Source organism: Talpa occidentalis, unplaced genomic scaffold (assembly GCF_014898055.3).
Source record: "Talpa occidentalis isolate TD23 unplaced genomic scaffold, MPIMG_talOcc4v2.1 talOcc4.9, whole genome shotgun sequence".
Taxonomy (NCBI): Eukaryota; Metazoa; Chordata; class Mammalia; order Eulipotyphla; family Talpidae; genus Talpa; species Talpa occidentalis.
Genome location: NW_023605305.1, coordinates 25,893,770 through 25,916,050, shown reverse-complemented (window position 1 = coordinate 25,916,050; position 22,281 = coordinate 25,893,770). Strand labels below are relative to the sequence as shown.

At 35.6% G+C, this 22,281-nt stretch overlaps 1 protein-coding gene across 6 annotated transcripts in view; it reads left to right on the top strand.

Moving 5' to 3' along the window:
* FOXJ3 (forkhead box J3) overlaps positions 1 to 22,281 on the top strand; it is an 83,240-nt gene that overhangs the window by 48,424 nt on the left and 12,535 nt on the right. For 5 of the 6 annotated variants that reach the window (XM_037500650.2, XM_037500648.2, XM_037500649.2 and 2 more), the window contains 3 exons: positions 5,491 to 5,574; positions 13,229 to 13,330; positions 19,852 to 19,980. In XM_037500650.2, the coding sequence (XP_037356547.1) occupies positions 5,491 to 5,574; positions 13,229 to 13,330; positions 19,852 to 19,980 (315 nt within the window). The remainder of the gene's footprint in view (positions 1 to 5,490; positions 5,575 to 13,228; positions 13,331 to 19,851; positions 19,981 to 22,281) is intronic. The other variant, XM_037500652.2, reaches the window with a different exon arrangement.

The window sequence follows — 22,281 nt, the reverse complement described above, 5'->3', positions numbered from 1 at the left end:
CATTTAGCAGTCTGTTGAGGCCTGTGAATCTCTTGGAGTACTTTAAAGGTATCAATCAGAATATAAAATATGGAGTAAGATAAAATGTATTGGAATGTGGATTGTAAAAGAGTGAATATGGTTAAGGTCATTGATTTTTGAGCAGTGAGTGACATGAAGGTGGTGACAATTAACCTTGCAGTAGATATATTTTCCGTCTCTTTATCACATTTGAGGATCGTGATTTCCTGTTTATTTGTTTATATTCCTAGTGCTAGCATTGTAACTAGTAGATAGCCTTCAACACTTGAAAATTTGTAATTAAGAGAAAGGTGGGTAAAAAACATCGATATAACTCACTATGAGTAGAAGAAAACGGAATCATGTCAAGTATAGAAAGAAAAAGTAAGCAAATCTGATATTTAGCAAGCTAGGAATTAAGGAATTTCCTTAATTTGATTAAAGAAAGTCAGTTTGCTTTATGAGACACTGAACATTTTCCCTCTTTGAGAACAAATAAGGAAGCTTGTATTCACTGTTAATCAACATTCTATTAGAAGCACAAGCAAAAGGAATAAGGTAAGAAAATAAAATAAAAGATATCAAAAACAGTTTCATTTGTAGTAATGTTGAATAATGAGACCAACATTACTCTGGTACCAAAAGCAGGCAAGGATATCACAAATAAAGAAAACTATAAATCAGTATTCTTTTTTTTCTTTTTTTGAAAGATTTATTTATTTATACAAGCACTGGGTACAGTCAGAGGCGTGGGTGGGTGAGAGAATTCGCCAGAGCAGAGAGAGCAGAACAGGCAGAGTGACGAAGTACACTCCTGAAGGGAGCAGCGGGTAGCAGGAGAGGTCTGCGTGCCATGTGGGACCCTCGCCAGTGTCTGGGGATCGAACCGGCGCTGCAAAGGCTACGGGCAGCCTCGCAACCCAGCGCTCAACAGCTGCACCACCGGGGAGGCCCAAATCAGTATTCTTGATGAATATGGATACAAAAATCCCAAATCTTAGCAAACCAAATTCAACAATACATTAAAAGAATCATACATCATGATTAAGTGAAATTTATTCCAGGGATGTAAGCATGATTCAACACCTACAAATCAGTCAGCTCAATTCACCACGTTAACTAAAGGGAAGACGGAAAATCATTTGATAGCATTAGTAGATCAGAGAAAATGCGACAAGATTCAGCACTGATTTCTAATAAAAAACTCTCAATAAGATGGGGGAATAGAAGAACCATACCTCAGCATAATAAAGAGCATATGTGCCATAGCTAACACCATTCTCAATGGGGGAAGTTGAAAGCATTTCCACTTAAGATCAGATACAGGACAAGGCTGCCCACTTTCATCACTACTATTTAATAAAACATTGGATGTCCTAGCCAGCGCAGTTAGGCAAGAGAAAGATATAAAATGAATTCAAATTGGAAGAAGTGATACTATTTAAAGATGACATGGCAACATACATAAAAAGCCCTAAAAGAGTAAAAACCCTAAAAACTATTACAATCAGTGAATCAGTATATTGAAGTAGCAGATAACAAAATGAACGTACCAAAATCAGTTGTGTTTCTGTATGCAAACAATATATATTTTCCGGCTAGCACAGTGGCTTTTCTTAGAAGAGAAAGAGAAAATAATCCCATTTATAATTGCACCAAAGTTAAATACCTAGGAATAAACCTAACAAAGGAGGTGAAAGAACTGTACAAAAAAACTTTAGTAAGAAATTACTAAAGGAAGTAGAAGACAACGAAATGGGAAGTATACTTCTTGCTTGTGGGTTGGAAGAATTAAAATAATTAAAATGGTGATCTTACTCAAAGTAATATATACATTCAAAAAGATCCTTATCAAATTTTTTTTTTATTTTACATATTTTTTACATTTTTCATTTTTGCACAATGTATGCATTTTCATCTTGGTCATAGTCCCCATACAATTCCCACCCCCACTTATTTTGACCCTAATCCCCCACCCATGTGTCTCTGGTTTATAATTGCTTGTTGATTTTCAATGAGATACTTCAAAGAAATAGAGCAAACATTGCTAAAACTTAAATGGAACCAAAAAAAGACCTTGAAAAGCCAAAGCAATTTTGAGAAAAGGACTGAGATATATCATACTCGTACTTAAAACTATAACACAAAGCTATAGTAATCAAAACCATCATGGTTTTGGAATTAAAAAATAATAGATCAAAGGGGTAGAATTGAGGTCACAGAAATAAACCCACAGTTATAAGAGGAGTTTGTTTATGACAAAGAAACCAAGACTATACAGTTGAGAAAATAAAGTCTCTTGGCACATGGTTTTGGGAAGACTGATCAGCCACACACAAAAGAATGAAATGACCACTTACACCATATACATAAATTCCTTAGTTTCTCTATATTCCATATGAGTGAAATCATCTACACATCTGCTAGAATGGTTGAGATTGAAAAGACTTAAAATAACAAATGTGGAGCAGCTCAACGTTATTGGGAGTAGAAAATATTTTGACAGTTTGAGTCCATTTAATGGAATTTTAGAAAAGGCAAAACTAATCTATAATGATAGGAAACTGATCCGAGGTTGTATGGGATGGAAATAGGGGCCAAAGAAACAGGGATTGCTTGCTGAGTATACAAAGGAGCTTTTAAAGATGATAGAAATCTTGACTTTGGTGTAAGTTGTGTAAATGTATACATTTGTTAAAATTCCTTGAACTGGGCCTCCCTGGTGGCACAAAGGATTGGGCACCACACACTCTGAGGCAATCCTCAACCTCTGCAATAGGAGTTCGATCCCCAGCCAGCCAGGGAGCAGCCCACATGGCGCAGCAGACCTTTCCTGTCTTGCTCACTGCTCCCCTCAGCAGTGTATTTCAGTCAGTCTGCCTGTTCTGTTCTCCACTCTGTCTCTGGTCAGTCCTCTAACCCCACTGCATCACTGGCCTGTACCCCAGCTCTTATATGCATAAATAAATAAATCTTTAAAAAAAAAAATTCCTTGAACTGCATACTTAAAATGGGTGCACTTAAAAAAAAATCGATATACTCGACTGAAATTGATTTAAAAACAAGGAACCAACCCCCCCCCCCCACCTTTGTTCCAGTAGGCCCCGCTTTGGGAAGATATTGGATGAAATATGTGTTTATTGATTGGCTATAATTTGGCAGATCAGTTCCCCCCACCCTCCCCCGAGAAATAATGTTTTATATGGTAGAGGAAAAGTGACTTTTTAAAAGGTAGCTGCAAAGGACATTTTTTTGGGTATTTCTAGTTAATTAATCATTTCTAGGTGTGTAGTTCAGTGGCATTAAGTCTATTAATGTTGTTGTGCAACCACCTTCGCCTTCCATTTTTAGAACCGTGTTGTTAATCTATTTGTGACAAGTCACAGCCAATCATATTTTGTGTGGAAGAACAGGTACTTTTTTTTTTTAGTTTTATTTAAATATTTAATAGCAAGTTCTAAATTTTGGGCTGGTTTCCCAAGATTAATTGACATTTAGGCATCCACTCTTGTACTACTGGAACTTACTTCTAGGGGTATGGCTTTTGAAACTGTTGTCCAGTGAATTTGCTATTTCTTTCCCTACTTTGTTTTTAATTTTGATAAGGACTGAATCTAAAAACTTTCCTACTTCACTTACTTTGAAATTTGGTAACTGAACATACTCATGAAATCTTACGTTCAGGGTCTCCCCGGTGGCGCAGCGGTTGAGTGCTGTGTTGCGAAGCTGCCTGCAGCCTCTGCAACACTGGTTCAATCCCTGGCCACCGGGTGAAGGTCTCACATGGCGCGCAGACCTCTCCTGCCGCCCGCTGCTCCCCTCAGCAGTGTACTTCGGCCCTTTTGCCTGCTCTGCTCCCCGCTCTGGCTCTGGTGAATTCTCTCACCCTCCCGCGCTTCTGACTGTACCCAGTGCTTGTATAAATAAATAAAAATAAATCTTAAAAAAAAAAAAGAAATCTTATGTTCATTTTTATTGCTTACTTTCTGTAGTGCTATATTTTATATGGTTCTTGGCAAATTTCTTAAAATCTGGTTGGTCTATAAACTGACCTGCAGTGACCACTTTGAAAAGATATAGGAGAATGCTGCAGGTGTAGCTGGGGAGAAAATCAGTGCCAAACTGAGTTACCTGCCTAAACTGGATATGACAAGATACTGGCATCATACCATGTACTTTGACATTCTTGGCACAATTTATTCAACAGCTTTTTTTCTTCCTATGTCAACAAATGTTTATTGAGTACTTGCTTTATGTCTGAGATTGTGCCTGTGAATGTAGAAATGAATTCCTACCTTTAAGGAACTCATCGTTTAGAAGGGGATACAAACCTGTAAATAAAATTGTAATGTTAAGTACAATCAATGGTGTAAATGTATAGAAAGTATAAAGATTGATGAATTATTTGGTATGGTAGGAGGATGAAAGAAGGATTCCGTTAGATAAAATCCAAGCTAAATTTTGAAAATGGAAGATGAGTTTGTCAGTGGTAGGGAGGATATTATAGACAATGAGGTCAGCATGTAGAGCAGACATAGATGCATGAAAGACCATTGTATCTAAGGACACACATGGTAAGATTAATGGAATACTGAGCAAAAACTAAACTTTAATACTGTCACTGGGATTAATTGTAAGACTAGGACATGCATTGTATTTCTGTTTCTCAAATACATCTCTCCCTTCTTTCCTTATTTCACTCTCTTCCTCTTTTTTTGCCCTCATCTCTCAAAAGTGTGTGTGTGCGTGCGCGCGCACAGGATAATTGAAGGAGAAAGGAACTAAGAATAAAGACCTTGATTCTGATTCTCACTCATAGATCCTCCACTAAGTAGACCACTTTCATATTTCTGAACTTTAGTCTCCTCATTATATAATGTATAGAAACTATATGATCTATGCATTTGAAATTTTTTTTTTTTGAGGGAGTCACAATTCCAAGTTCCTGGAGCAGGTCCTCTTCCAATGAGTGGTCTGAAAACTTGTATAAGAAGTAAGAGTATAAATAGTTAAATAGTGACAGAATAAGCAATAAAGATTTATGTACAATCTATTGTTTTCCAGAATGTACTTAGTATATAGAATACATTAGTCAGTTGCCATGCAAATTTGTAAGGTCCCGGCGGAATCTACAATATCTATATACATAAGATTCAGTTAGATTCAAATGTCATATGCTGTTGTAATTATGTGTTCAATTAAGAATATGTATTTTAAAATATTTTTAGTTGATCATTTCTCATTTTAATTTGATTGTGCAGTTGTTCTTGGACTTATTCAGATGTGTTTTTTTTCCCTCCCCTCTCTTTGGTTATAAATTGTTATGAGATCTTTTTTTGTCACATCAAAACTAGTGTTTATTCTCATGCTACCTTTATGTTTTTACAGCTACAGAATGTTTACTTTGGAACAGGATTGCAAAAGACCGTTTTAATGTTACAGAGTTGCTGTACAATACTCTTAAAATATAATTTATTTCTTTATCTTTAGGGATCCTATTGGGCAATAGATACCAATCCGAAGGAAGATGCGCTGCCTACTCGGCCAAAGAAGAGAGCACGATCTGTAGAACGGGTAAAAGCTCTTTATCACAAATTTGTCATGATGGGGTTATTTTGTCATAAATTTGGATTTTAAAAGTTCGTTTCCTGTACAACAAATATAACCATAACCATAATGAAAGTAATGGTTCAATTAACTAGCATTTTCTTTTTTTCCTCCCCAAAGCACATTTTATACTTACTATTTTGCTTGATCTTAACTCTTTTGAGTGAGGTGGACAGTGTAGGAATTAAATAAGTCTTTTTTTTTTTTTTTTTTTTTTGTAATTAGGACATAGATTTTTTTCTGAGACTTGAATTCAGGTCTTTTGATTTTTAATTTGGTTCTCCTGCATGTACAACACTGAGGACTGGTTTTAATCTCTTGTAATGCAGGTGATCAGTCTGATTACACTGATTACATTGAATTTTCCCAGTTATTCTGAAATGCTTTTTCCTGTTTCCTACTTTCTGATAGTTACCTGGTACACAATATATTTCTAAGTGTATGTGTGTTAGAGAATTATTTCTTGTGAACCTATGGTTAAATTAGTTTGCAAGAATGAAAGAGAAAGGGATTTACGTAGTTGTCCTAAGTTGTTTGACATACTTTTAGTTAAAGCATTGGCTGTCATTAGACATTAACCTTACCCTTAGTTTTTCCTCACTCTACATTTCCTTCATCTCAGCTCACACACACACATACACACCCACACCCACACACAGCATCTACCCTACTATCTTTCAGAGCTGTTTAAAATTTAGCTACACTGTGAAGTTTTTCCTCTTTCTTCATTTGCCTTATTGCAGGATTTTAAGTTACTTTACAGAATTTTCTTATACTTTAAACAAATTATTTGTTTCTATATTTGTCTTCTTTGCTGGGCTGTGATTCCCTAAAAGGCAGAGAGAATATATCTCCAGTGATTTTCACAGCTTGCAGTAGGCATTACTAGGGCAAAGAGAATGAAATGAAATGAAAGAAACTGAGTCAGTGTCGGCTCAAATACATTTGTTCTGTGCTCCTTACTGGTAATGAGATGAAACAACTCAACTTCAAGATGATAAGGAGCTTAAATAGGGTTTAAACTGAGATCAGGAGAGCCATAGCTGAGGCATAGCTTTGATGGCATTTAGTCAGGCATATTTATGGAGCCAGCAGAAGGCATTCATCCAGTTCCCAAGTGATAAAGGTTTAAGGTGATCTTTCAATCTAGAACAAAATTGGCTTTATAAAAAATAAACTTTAGTATTGGTGGCATAATCTTCTGTCTAGTAAGAGTTTTAATTCTAAGCTTGAAATATTGATGAGCTATGTATGTTATGGTTTAAGAGGAAATGAACTCCAGTTCTGCCCTTCAGCCTCTGCCTTTTAAAACAGACTAGGCATATGGACTTAAGTCTTGTGAAATGTGGAGTACAAACCATTTCATATTTTTTGCCATAGTTTGAAGGGAGGGAAGAAAAATCCACATATTTTTAACCCAGAGCATCAGCAATGATGTGTATTTTGAAGGACTGAGGAATTATGGTCTTCTCTATTACTGCTCTTTTCTGAAGTTACTGGAACTTGAATTGTTTTTGGAAATTTGAATTGGTGGTTAGGTTGTCAACTGTGCATTTCTTTTTTGATATTAACCCTACCTTTTATTCTGTAGCCTTGTTTCATAGTTAGAGTAATCCTTATTTGGAAGCTTTTCCCTTTGCCCCCCATTTTTTTTTTGAAACCATATTGTCAGTTTTATAATGGAAGTCTGTAGAAGTATAGGATTCAGATTACAGAGTGTTCTATATATGGAGCATCCGTTCTTGAATGAATACAATATACATTTTGAATATATATTCTTGAATGAATAAAATATACGTTTTGCACATATATTTTCTAATTCATTTTTTTACTGTTTATCTTTTCAGCTTTATTTTAAATTTAAAAATATATGAAAACCTCAACAGTTTACCTTGTACTATTGTTCCATAAAATATCTAGAACCAGAGCCTTTCATTTATAATTTTGATATTTATGAACTGTGTGTTGGTTGCTACTGTAGGAAAGGAACTATAGAAAGAGACTAGCAATAAACAGAGTATATATAATCAGGAATACCAATAATGTTTAACACTCTTAAAGTTAGTGTTCTTACAAAACATAATTTCCTATCCTGATAGAGTGGTGTGCCTATGTTTTTCATTTAGAAGGTTTTTTTTTGGGTGGGGGAGGTAGTATTTTGTTAGGACAGAGTTTGTATTGTAAGTAAATATTGGGTTTTATCTAAGGAAATGCCCGAGACAGTCAAATAGTGATGGCTCTTTGTATGATTTTATACATTCAAAGTTTTGTTAATAACTATTGTGTTATTAACCTTACATTCTTAACTCAGTTCTTTGAACCACCTCCTTTACCCTTCATTTATATGAACATAAGTCTGTGTTTTCTCTTGATTGTCAAAATACTTACTCCTTTCTTCTTTTCTTGAATTCTCCTGTCTTGCCCTCTGTTCCTCTCAGCAACAATGCTGAGGATTTCAGTAAATCCCCCTTTTCTGTTCTCTGTCTCTGGTGAATTCTTTGACCCTGTGCCTCTGACTTACATCCCAATTTTTCCTGGCAACATTTGGTTGCCCTTACGGGGAGAAATTGGATACAAGGACCCCTTATTCCTTCTTTTTGTTTCTCATTCTCCAGTGGAATATGAGGAAACCTGGGAACCACTGAAGAATCAGGTTGGGGTATACCCTAACGTTACTGAAAGATTCCAGGCACCCTCAAAGACTACTGTGACTGTATTAGGTAGAGAACAGCCTTTTCTTACTTTGAAAGCCCCAGTAGGCTATTTGGCTTGTGGATGTCAATTGAATAGGTTTGATTTAGGCATTCCCAAGTATCCTTGAAAGGCCCCACACAAGCTGGGCAAACCTCCATAGCTGGGATGATGGGTGGTTTCATTTTCTTCTTGCCTTTTAAAAAAGAGTTGAAATCCTAGATCCAGTGTGATGGTCTTTGGGAGACAATAAGATCATGAGACTTGAAGCCCTCATGAATGGGATTATTGACCTTGTAAGAATAGGTCAAAGAACTGGTTCTTTTTTCTCCATGGTCCTGGAATTGTAGCCTGTCTTTGTTACCAGTGCTTGCATGTTCTGGTTCTTACCTTTAGCCATTGAGGTCTGCTGTGACATGAAAGTGACTATGCTTGGTGACCCAGCCCAACAGGGAAAAATCCCTTAACTTTCAATGTCATGTCCTTACAAAAACTTTTCCTGATTTTGCTGGGTCTTGATTACCTCCAGCTCAAAAATAGTCTACATGCCAAAGTTGCGCATTCTTTGGTGGCTTGTTCTTAACCCCCTCAATGCTAAGTATTGATAGATGGAGCTGCAGTGGACAAGTTTGTGAAATGTAGGGCTATAAACATGAATGAAAAAGTTATCGAGAAGATTAGCATGGTGTTGGGTTTCTATATACATGCTCAAAATTGAGTGTAACCTTTCATTTTATCTGTTTGATATATTTGATATTTGTTTGGTAACTGTTGTGTGTCAGGCATTATGCCATGGCACAAAGACAAAGTATATGTGGAAAGTATTATAAGAAGGATATAAAGTATTGTGTGCAGAGTAAGGTAAGATTGTCTTACTGGGACTCTTGAGAAGACTATGGATTATGTGATTAACTTTCAAGGGGAGAGAGACAGTGCAAATTAGAACATTTATAGAGCGCGTATTTGAGTTGTGTAATGCCTGCCATGAGCTGGCATTCTTTGAGATGCTGGGGAAACAGCAGTGAACAAAAAGATATCCTTTGCTCCGGTAGTTTACTTTTTCTTATGGAGGGCTTTGGAGGATGGGGTAGAGGAGGCATGAGATAAGAGGTCTTGATGCAAGGTACGATACAGGGGTACAAAAGTTTTTGTTTTTGCAAGAGAGAGCTTAGTATTCTGTCTTTCAATTAATTTGATTATTAATTTGCATTCATGCCTTTCATTGAGAATGAATGCATGTGTTTCACATTCTAATTGTTAGAACTAAATATTGGGTGAGTTGTGGCCTACAAACTGGCTTATTGTTTGCTTGTGTAGCTCTTAATCAAAGAAGATAAACTGATAGGCTAGGTTGACTCTACATTCATAATGTTGCTTATTGTCTCAGTATTATTAGTAGTTTCCTCTTCATTCTTAAAATAGCATGTGGATGATAAAGTATGTGGCTCCCCTGAAGATGAAAACTATGGGGTCAAATAACAGAGAAGCATAATTGACTCTAGGGCTTGGGAAAGGTTTTATTGAAGAACTGATGTTTAACTGGAGGCCTATTAGATGAACAACAATAAGACAAATGAGGATGGTTGGTATGTGAGGGGAGCTTACATGTGAAGACTAGTGGTTTAAAACAAGGGCTTAAAAATCAAGGCAGTTACTCTTCAGTGTGGCTGCAGTGTAGAGTCCAAGAAGGACAGTGATTTCCTGAGGCTTTGATATTCCTGTCCTATTAGTTTCTGGTTTTGTATTCTCTTTGATCTTTTATATTTTGCTTTTTGATTTGGCTAGATGTTCATTTCAACCAGTATTGCTTATTTATTAATGAAAAGTGTCCTGCCACTGGAAGCTGCTTAGTGCAGAAAAAAGTTTAAAAAACTTTTTTCTTCTATTTTCTGTAGACATTTTTCTTTTTGAAGCCCAACAAGCAGATATACCATTCCAAGGAAGCTGATGTCATGTAGAAAAGGGAACCCAGCTTGGCAATTTTTCGTTAAAGAAATGCTCTGAGACAATGAGTGTTCCACAGTAGTGCAGTTTTTCTATTTTATGTTAATAATCACAGGACATACTCTATTCTCTTCATTCTTTGATTGCCCCCCCCTTTGTTTTTCTTTTTTTTTCTTTTTTAAAGGTTTTATTTATTTATTTATACAAGCACTGGGTACAGTCAGAAGCGCGGGAGGGTGAGAGAATTCACCAGAGCGGGGAGCAGAGCAGGCAGAAGGACCGAAGTACACTGCTGAGGGGAGCAGCGGGCGGCAGGAGAGGTCTGCGCGCCATGTGGGACCCTTCTCCAGTGGCCGGGGAGCAGCCGGGGATCGAACTGGTGCTGCAGAGGCTGAAGAGGCTGCGGGCAGCTTCGCAACCCAGCGCTCAACTGCTGCGCCACCGAGGAGGCCCCCTTTTGTTTTTCTTAATTTCAACCTTGTGTCACCTTGTGTCTTAATTATTTCGTAATGCTGTTCTTTGCTTATAGGAATCTGTAATGCTAAAGCAGTGTTTCTCAGTATGTGCTGCCCTTTCAGGGGGTCCGCAAAGTCAAAACTGTGTTTATAATAATATTAACATTTCTTTAAAGGCCTTTTGTTCCCCCAGAATTTTTCAAAGTTGATGTGACTTGTTATTTTGCCATAGGTGGAATGCAGGGGTAGATATGAGAATCCAGTGGTTTCCTATTAAGCCATGAATTAAAGCAGTTTGTAAAAGTATGTAAAATAATGCCTTTGTCTTGTTTTGGAATTTTAAAAATCTCTGGTATACTCTCAAAGACTTAATCTAAGCAATGCCACCATTAATGCTCTTGCATGGTGTATATTTTTTCTTGTATTTCAACCCATCTGTGCCTCTATATTTGAAACTGTGAATCTTGTAGGGCACATATATCTGAGTCTTTTTTTTTTTTTAAGCATCTCTACCAATCTCTGCCTTTTTATTTTAGATCATTAACATTAGTATAATTATTGATGTTAGGCTTAGGTGTGCATTTTATTTCCTATTTGATCTCTGTGTTTTAGCTCCTTTCTCTTCTCCCTGTAAGCCCCCCTCCCAACTTCTTCATCCTTCTTTTAGAATATTGGGATTTTTTATGTTCTATTTTAATTTCTCTATTGACTTTTTAGCTATACCTTTTATTATATTAGGATTGAAATTAGGATTATTGTATTAGGATTGTAATCTAACCCTTAACATCTACTTAGAGTTATATTGCACCACTTCCAACCATATGTGTTCACTTTGCCCTTTCTCTCCTCATGTAGTTGTACTATGTATAACATCACAGTGTTACAAGTTTTGTCTTAAATCATGTGATTTTTTTTTTTAAGTCTAATAGGAAAATAACAGTCTTCCACATTTACTTAGATGTCTAATGTTTTAATTCACCCATCCAGGTTTAAAGTTTCCTTTTGCTATAATTTCCCATCAACCTAATAAACTTTCTATATTCCAAGTGTCATAGCAACAAATTCCCTTAGTTTTCATTCTCTGAAAATGTCTTTCTTTTGCCTTCATTCCTAAAATAAAGAATATTTTCGGGCCTCCCCGGTGACGCAGCGGTTGAGCGCTGGATTGCGAAGCTGCCCGCAGCCTCTGCAGTGCCAGTTCGATCCCTGGCCACTGGGCGAGGATCCCACATGGCGCGCAGACCTCTCCTGCCACCCGCTGTTCCCCTCAGCAGTGTACTTCGTCAGTCTGCCTGCTCTGCTCTCCCCTCTCATCTGGTGAATTCTCTCACACTGCCGTGCTTCTGACTGTATCCAGTGCTTGTATAAAAAAACAAACAAACAAATAAATAATTAAAAAAATGGTTCTTTTAAAAAAAAGAATATTTTCATTAGGTAATGTAGATGATATACTATCGCTCATTCAATCTGGATTAAAATTTTTATGCTTTCATAAACTTTAAGAGAGTGAACACTTTAAAGATGTTCAGACTCTTAATGATCTCCATCATTTTTATGAGACATGCATATTTTCCATTTATTCCATTGTATGTGGGATGTCATTTTTCTCTGGCTGCTTTCTATATTTTTCAATGATTCACTTATCATGTATCTCTATATATTTTTTCTTTGAATCTGTCCTGATTTGGGTTAACTGCTTAGATTTGTTAATTTGCCTTTCACTGAATTTTCAGTCATTTCTTCCATTTTTTTATCCTGCGCTTTTGTCTGTTTTCCTTGCCTGCTGCATATACCTCATTTTGGTGTAAGTCATCCTAGGCTGTACCTAAATTAAGTTAAAATAATGATAAAACAACTGAGAGGCATAAACCTGAGAGACTTTTTCCTCTCTCAAGTAAAAGTCTGAGAACTGATAGGTGAATCAGAGTGATAATCAGCTCTATTCCACAAGATCATTCAGATGTCCATGTCTCCCCAGTGTTCCCATGGTTTTACCCTCAGCTTTTTGGTTAAGCAAGATCAGCACTACTGTTTCTGTGTCCTAGCCTACAATAAGAGGGAAAGAGAATGAAGGACAAGAAAGTTCCTTTCAAAGACATCACCCAGAAGTTGCACTTGTTCTTGCTTATGGTCCATTGTTACTCATTGTGAAAAGGCCACAACTAACTGCAAATGAAGTGGGAAAAGATAGTCATTAGCTGGCAGCCATGAGTTGATAACATAGAATTCTGTTACTAAAAGGGAGAAAGTAGAGAATGAAGATTAGGGAACCATTAACAGTCTTGAAGTTTTTAATTTTTGCTAATACCAACCAAGTAAAAGAGTTGTTAAGGAATAGCCACACCAGTGGACTTTATAGGATCAGGTCAGCATTTTAAAATATAATAGAGGCGATTTCAGTAGTGGATCATTTTCAGAAACAAAGCACAAAGCTGGATAGATGTTGGAGAATTTGATGAAATGCCTTCAAATTGTATTAAAGTTGCTGGATATATAAGGTAATAATTATTTATTTTGTTCTTGTATTGTAGGCCTCAACTCCATATAGCATAGATTCAGATTCTTTGGGAATGGAGTATATTATTTCGGGAAGTGCCTCTCCAACTCTGGCAATCAACACTGTGACTAACAAAGTAATTCTTTTTAAACACTTTTGAATGTCATTGAGTAATACATTTAATTTTCCATTATAATAACAATAGAATTCTGTATGGTGGAGGTTAAAGGTGATGAAAGTTTGGCTAACTCATGTATAGCAACCTGAAAGCTGATCCCATTTTGTTTTGCGTTTTATACACAGAGAAGAAAATATTTCTCTACAGCAACTGGAAGGTGCATAGTGGGATACTCTGTATTTAATTCTTGACACTGCTATTTCCCATTGATAGAATTTTGGAGTCATCATTTTATTGAATGAGTTTGTTTTAAAATTATTAATTACCTCTCTAAATATGTAATTGAAAAAAAGACTATTAAATTCCCAGAAAGTGAACAGAATCCAGTCCAAAATTTGGACAAATGCTTAGATTTTATTGGAATATGATCAACCTGTTTCAATATTCAAGTATAGGTAAAAGCCCAGAAATGGTATGTTATTGTTTGATGCATTTTTGTGTGTGAATCAACACTCAAAACTCATTAGATACATGGTGGAACACAAATATCTCTTCTTTACTAAGTCATTTCTTAATCTCATATCTGAAAACTCTAAAAAAGACACTGGGAGGTTCATGAAGTAACTCAGTTTTGTGGATGTTTTCTTTTTTTTTTTAATTTTTTTTTTTTTATAGAGGCATGTTTTATTTATTTGTTTGTTTGTTTTGTTTATACATGCACTGGGTACAGTGCGGGAGGGTGAGAGAATTCACCAGAGCCAGAGCGGGGAGCAGAGCAGGCAGAAGGACCAAAGTACACTGCTGAGGGGAGCAGCGGGTGGCAGGAGAGGTCTGCGCACCATGTGGGACCCTCCTCCGGTGGCCGGGAGCAGCTGGGGATTGAACCGGTGCTGCAGAGGCTGCAGGCAGCTTCGCAACCCAGCGCTCAACTGCTGCACCACCGGGGAAGCCCTGTGGATGTTTTCTTTACTAGACCATGAGCAACTTTTAACCATACATTTCTCACACTCATGCTCATGTTCTATTTCATTCTAGCTTTTACCCTCCTTCTTTCTCCTTTGATTTCATTTGCTCTTGCTTGTATGTCCCTCAACTTCCACTTTCTCATGCACATAAATACAAAATGTATTTATATACACAGTTGTGCTAACATAGTACACATGGGATCTTTTTATTTGTAGAAAATAATAAAAAGAAAACATTGTATAATCAGAATAACTGATCAGATTTCCATTTCAGAAAAGAAACTGCTAACTCACATCTTTCAGATAGCAGAGTAAATCCATATGGAAACAGCCTAAGTATCCATCAGTAGATGGATAAAGAAGATGTAGACACTGGAATGTTATGCAGCCATGAGAAAGAAGGAAATCCTGTTATTTACAGTAATGTGAATAGGCCTTGAGGCTTTAGGCTAAGTGAAAGAAATCAGAGAGAGAAAGACCTATACAGTATTATATCACTTATATGTGGAATCTAAAGAGCAGAGTAGAATGGTGGTTACCATAAAGCAGAGTAGAATGGTGGTTACCAAGATGTGAATGTTTGAGGTACATGGGGACATGTGGTTATACGGCACAAACTTCAGTTTTAAGATGAAGTTTTGGTGATCTAATGTATAACTTGGAAATTATAATTAACATTATAATATTATGTAGTTGAAAATCATTAAGAATAGTGGATCTTGGGCCTCCCTGGTGGCGCAGCATTTGGGTGCTGGGTTGCCAAGCTGCCTGTAGCCTCTTCAGCGCCGGTTCGATCCCCGGCTGTTCCCCGGCCACCGGAGGAGGGTCCCACATGGCGCGCAGACCTCTCCTGCCGCTCGCTGCTCCCCTCAGCAGTGTACTTCGGTCCTTCTGCCTGCTCTGCTCCCTGCTTTGGCTCTGGTGAATTCTCTCACCCTCCCATGCTTCTGACTGTACCCAGTATTTGTATAAATAAATAAATAAATAAATAAATAAAATCTTAAAAAAAAAAAAGGGGATCTTAAATATTCATACCACAAAAAAGAAATGGCAATTAATGAGGTGATGGAGGTAAGCTATGGTATTAATCATTTTGTAGTATCTGAGAATATCAAGTTAACATGTTTTATAGTTGAAACTTGCACATGGTTAGCTGACAGTTATATTTCAAAAAAGCTAAAAGAGAAACCAGTTAGTATCAGTGCATACCATGGAGAAACTAAAGGGCAGGTGGAACATGTATATATAGCTACATAAAAGATATTTTTAAAAATCTAAATCAAACTACCTAAAGGTAAAAAGTATGTCTGAGTTGAAAAAGACACTGGATGGGATTACTAGTACATTATTCATTATACCAAGAAAAATTAGTGAACTTGGAAATACAATAATAAATATTACCTAAAATGAAACAGAGAGAAAACTGGTATAAGAGTTAATAGCATTAGTGAGCTGTGGGGGTGACTTCATATAAATTTGTTACTGAAATCTGAATCTATGTAAAGGAATGAAGGATATTAGAAATGGTAACTACATGGATAAACATAAAGCCCTGGATAAATTAAATTCTTTTTAAAAATAATAATGAGCAGTTTAAAGCAGAAATGTATTGTGGGTTTATAACATGTCACAGTAAAATGTATGAGGCGAAATGGAAATGTTCTGAATGAGAAGTAAAAACATAACATTTGGGAAGGCAGAAATAAAGTCGTATTCATGGATGATGTGGTTGTTCATATGAAAAATGCAAAGAACTAAAGATAAACCTTTAGAATTAGTAATGAATTTAGCAAGATCAAGACCGGTGTTTCATTTTAGAAAGCAGTTTTATTTCTGAATAATAGCATAGACAATTAAAAGGTAAAAAAACAACACTTTAATGTTAGCATTTTACCTAGGATTAAACAAAAGATGAACTCTACCTAGAAAATCAGAAAAATTTCTGAGTAAAAGAGACACGAGTATACAATTTTCATAGAGAAAATAATTGTAAAGAAGTTAGTTTTTCCTATGTTGGTTTACAGATTTAAATTGATCCCAATCAAAATTCCAGGATGCTCTTTTGGGATGAGGGGAGGAGAAAATGACAAGCTGATTTTAAAATATAAATGGGAATCCAATTGGCAAACAGTATTTGAAGAAAATATTGAAGAAAAGAGAGAAGATTTATACTTCCAATTATCAGTAATTGATAATTAGGGAACAGAATTCAGTGATGTCTTTGAATAAATGGGACTGGACCAATGGAAAAATCAGATTTTCCATTTACAAAAATCAATTCCAGAAGGACCTGAGACATAAATATAAGTGATGAAACAAAGTACTCAACTGGATGAAAAAGAATAAAATGATTTTAAAAAATAGAAAAAAGGAAATAATAAAGATTAAGTACAGGCATTAATGCAATAGGAAACAAAGCATTGTGTAATCATTTAGCTAAATTTCCTGCCAGAGGACAGAAAAGATATACATTGCATGATTCCATTTAAACTCTGTTCAAAAATAGAAAACTAATCAATATTGGTAGAAAACTGTATAGTGGTTACTTGGGACAATAGACAGAAACGATAATTACTAACTGGTGAATGGTGATTGGGAAAGTTCTTGAACAGGCCTACTGGAGTAATAATAATATTCTATACCAGTGGGTCTGTGGTGTGTGGATACCTGGGTAACCAAGACCCTTTTAGGGTTAATGAGGTCGAAATATTTTTATGATAATAACTATAATATCTTTTCTTTTGTATTTTCACTGATGCTGCAAAAGCAACAGTATGTAAACTGTACAAATCCAGGCAGTAACAGCTAAGTGTACTAGTAGTCATTATATTCTTCACTGCTACATACCCTTTAGATTAAAGAAGGTAATCAGTTTTATTTAAGAAAATCCTCGGTGAAGCAGGAAAAATAGTTTTATTATTGAGTATACATCTTTGTAATATTCTGTATGATGAAGTGAGAAGTATGCATAAAACCATTTTAAATTGCATACCAAAATAGAGTTGTTGCTTCAAGGAACATTTATAGAATTGTTTGAGTTATGTGATTGGGTTGAACTAGCTGCCTTGTTCATGGATCATTGTTTTTACTTGATAGAACAACATTAATGATTATTCATAGTTGGATATTTGGCAGATTAATTTTCTTTAAAATGAGCAAAAGTGAGTGCCACTACAAGGGTCACGGATGATTAGTACCTCTTGCCAATGATAAAGTTTAAACTTTTAAGCCAAAAACAATTTGGAAAACATCTACTATCTACTACAGTGAGTCTTGATAGTTTCTCAGTCTTCAAGGACTTTAAAGATTCTCTAATAAAATTAATGGTGGTGTTAGCAAGTGTGATATTTTGGTGTTATATAATAAAATGTACCACTACTTGGAAGATCTCTATAACTTGGAGATCAGTGTTTTCCAAATGACCAGTACCTAATGTTATAAAATCATACTTGGTTAAGTGATTCATTTAAAGTACAAGGTAAAATAGCGGGCTTTAGTTTAGTGACTTACAGTTTCAGATTCTATTTTGCAACTAATCTTTAAAAAAATTGTCACTTGTCAGGTGTTGGTACAGTATCAAAGAAGGCTTTCCACAATTATCTGAAAAGTCTAAAATATTCTTCGCTTTCCATTTCCATCCATCTATGTATGTATGTGTCTGTCTGTCTATGAGTGATAGGTTTTCTTTCTGTACTTGCACCTAAACAGCCTATTGCAGGAGATTAAATGCAGAAGCAGATGTGAGAACTTAGCTGTTTCCTCTTAAGCCAGTCATTGAGGTTTACAAAAATGTAAAGGAATGGCACTCTTCTAATTTTAGTTATTTATTGGAAGAATTTTTTTATATTAACACATAGTTGATGTGTGATTATTTAAAATTGATTAATTTTTAAATATTTTGGAGTTTTTAATTCTGCTTTGCCAATTATTGATAGACACATCACCATAAACAGAAACTTCACTCCTCAGTTTGTTAGACCTGTAAAAGAGTTCTGAGACCAAAGTTTGAGAACTGCTGTTTTATGCTTTGATCTGGGTGGTAATTGCATGGATAAACCTATATTAAATAATTTGTGCATTTGTGTAAACTAATAATAGTCTCTGTATATTTTAATAGAAATGTTTATCCTTCCAAATAAAATAAGCTATAAAGATTTGTCCAAGATAATGGAAGGTATTTCTGACTTTATTGATAGGTAACTGAGCACAGACAGAAGAGAATGAACACCTAGGAAAATGACCATAGGCTACATATGATTTGTTGATATTGTTTGTTTTATAGGTTTTTTTTTTAATTATTTCTAGGAGGCTCTAAGGTTGTATGTGTGTATATTCAATTTACAATGGAAGTATTTACCAGTTAAATATTTGTCGGAGGTTTCTTTATTTCCTGCTCTTACACTCTTCTGCCTTACAAATGTTTCCTAGACGCATAAAGGCTCTTAACTGATGTGAATGCGGGACAGTTTCGTTTTGCCTTTAATATAAAGGCATATGCTTAATTTTCCACATATTCAGCCTTTTTTGGCAAATGTTTGTAAGCATTGAGTAGAGAAAGATAGTGATAGTTCATTTGGTTACTAATTCAACAAATATTTATTTACATTGTTATTTATTTTTGTACAGTAGGTGATTTCTCTGCTAGTGTGTAGTCCCCCTAAATCTTCCACCACCTGTGAACCATCATCATAGTCCATTGTGCTTTTCCCATCCTTATTTTGACCCATCTCTCTTCCCCTCCCCTTTTGTAAGCCTCAGATCTATAGTTCAGTTGCAAATTTTGGTGCGTGCTCTTTTTTTTTTTTTGGACCCTATTTTTTTTGGATTCCCTGTATTCCTCCTATAAGTAAAACCAACTGATATTTTTCTTTATCCTTCTGACTTATTTCACTGAGCATAATCCCTTCTAGCTCCATCTTTGTTTCAGCAAATACTTGTTATTAATTGTATACTAAGCAGAAAGCACTATGCTGTTTATGATTACTTATTAAAGACTTTAGTTGTTAATAGACTAGTAGTGGTAAAAATAAGTTAGATCTTAATGCCAAATATATATGCAAGTAGGAATAGAGAGAAAGGCAGTCAGAGTAGCATCTGATTAGAACCTTGAAGAAAAGTTAGTTTTCTGCTTTAAAAATACCTTTTTTTAGTTTCTGATTTAAAATTATTATGCTTATTATAAAGTCAAACATTGTAAAAATACATACTACCAGTGATATGTCTTTGAGAATACCAAGCCCTGCCAGTTTAAGTAAAAATAAATTTGCATTGTTTAGAAATACTTAGCAATAAAAATCTACTGTAATCCCCTCATTAAATGTTGATGAACTAATTATGCTTGTTAGTAAGCTGAATTTAAGTACATCTAGACAGAATATGTTGTTTAGTTTGAGAGTAAATTATTTCATGGTGAACATGGAATTAATGATGAAATTAGGGTGAGTTAAGCACCAAAGGAAAGACCATTTGTCTTTCTACCATATACCGCCGTAGTTGCATTTTTTTGTAGAGTTGCTTCAATAGTACTCCTCATAGTGGGCACTACTTATTCAAATGTTTCTCTTTTCATTCTAGGTAACATTATATAACACTGATCAGGATGGTAGTGACAGCCCACGTAGTAGCCTTAACAACAGTCTTTCGGACCAGAGTTTGGCATCTGTTAATTTAAACAGTGTTGGAAGTGTACATAGTTATACGCCGGTAAGTTGTGGTGATGTTAACTTCTTTGTTGAGTGTTCACCTAGTACTTAAAACCTAAACCAAACATAATTGGAATGAAAATAAAAGATGAAGCTGTCTATTTCTCACTAATTCATTAACTTGAATAAGTAGAACAGATGTCTACTTCGGTAGTATTTTTATGATGTTAATTTTTCTTTAATCAAATCTTATTGAGTTGGCATTTGTTTATATAGTGGTATAATTTTGGGAGTACCTGATAGTGTTTTAATTGGGTGTTCATATTTTACCAAATTAGGTACAAATATATTTTGTTACATATTTTGTTCTCCTTTACTCCATCTGTGCAATTGGAAAAGGAAAAATAAAAAGTACTTTAGTCTAATTCTATATTTGATGATATTTTACAGTCCTTGGTAAAAAAGCTCCAAGGATGTGTGTGTCAACTTATTTTCCTGCTATAGACTTGAGAAGAGTAGTCTACAAACCGCTAAAGTTAGGATAACCTTGTACCCAATTGTTAACTAGTCTTGTAGTTTCAGTTTTGGTCTGGAAAACAAAACTGTTTTATAAAGGTACCTGCGTGTGACTATTCTTGCTCCTGTGCTAATTTTGTTATTTATTATAAGAACATCAGCCTTGGGTTATCTGATACTTCTTTTCAAATCGTCTGGCAACCATCTCTGTCAGTAGACAGAGAACAGAGCCCAAGATCCATATATGACACTGTTCATTGGTATAAATTTGATCTCCTGAGATCACTTCCTGTTCTTGAATACGTAAACAAGTAAAATTTTTCACAGGTCAAAGATAACGAAAGGGGGGAGTGGGAATAAAAGAAGAAAATAACATAAGGAAAACAAAAACTTAGAGACCAGAATAAAAAATCACATTGTAGGAAAAAAGAAAGGTAACAGCGAAACTCTTACCAGTATTCTGAGGGGGGGGAAATTAAAATATTCTCCCAGAATGCAGAAGAAACAGATAAAGGAATCAAAAATATGTAAAAGAAGGTGCTAGACATGGAGAATTCAGAGTTCTATGTATTTCTGAAGAAGAAAGTAGAGTAGTTGGTATAGGGGCAGTTTCTAGAGGAAATAAAGATTAAAGGAGTTACTGAGTTTTAGGGAAGTTAATAGGAGAAAACTTGTTTTTAGATATATCATGGCAGTTTTGTTTTTTTTTTAAAGATTTATTTTTTGGGTCTTCCCGGTGGCGCAGCGGTTGAGCGCTGTGTTGCGAAGCTGCCCGCAGCTTCTGCAACACTGGTTCAATCCCTGGCCACCGGGTTAAGGCGCGCAGACGTCTCCTGCCGCCCGCTGCTCCCCTCAGCAGTGTACTTCATCAGTCTGCCTGCTCTGCTCTCTGCTCTGCCTCTGGTGAATTTTCTCACCCTCCTGCACTTCTGACTGTACCCAGTGCTTGTATAAATAAATAAAAATAAAATCTTAAAAAAAATTTATTTATTTATACAAGCACTGGGTACAGTCAGAAGCACAGGAGGGTGAGAGAATTCACCAGAGCTAGAGCGGGGAACAGAACAGGCAGACTGACGAAATACACTCTCCCAGAGGCTGGGGATCGAACCAGTGCTGCAGAGGCTACGGGCAGCTTCACAGCCCAGCGCTCAACTGCTGCGCCACCAGAGGAGGCCCTATCATGGCAGTTTTGAAAAAATCGTAAGCAATTACCCATGTAAATACTTTGGCAGAAGAAGATACATTCAAAGAGATACAAATCACTCTTCTCTTCTATAGTATTAAATGTCAAAAGATAATGGATTAATACTTTATGCAGATATTTGAGGGAACAGCTTTGGGATTACAAACAGTCAAATTTTCATTCATATATGAGGTCAATAGAATGACATTCTTTGATATTCAGAACTTAGAAAGTATCCTACCCTTGTTTTCATGTACTTTTCCTGAAAAAAATTGATAAAAAGTGCTGGGTAAGAATGACATTATGATAAAGAACTAGTTGTAGCATCGAAACAAGCTAAGCAAAGGGCTAATGATTTAAATTTCTTTCAAAATAATTTGAATGTAGAAAATTTCTAAGCCAAAATAAATAAAAATATAATGAGGAAAAATTCAAGCAGGACATTTAGAACTAGGTAACAGACATAAGAACAACTATCCATTATACTAGTAAATGTAAGAGGGTTAAACTCCCCTGTTAAAAGCTAGATATTTTAGACAGCTTTTTTTTTAATTTAAAAAATAAGATACCAAGTAGTCATAAAGTACATCATCACCTGTTTTTGTACTTGTGACATATACACAAATTGAGCCTTTAAGGACACAGTGAGCTCTAATGTAT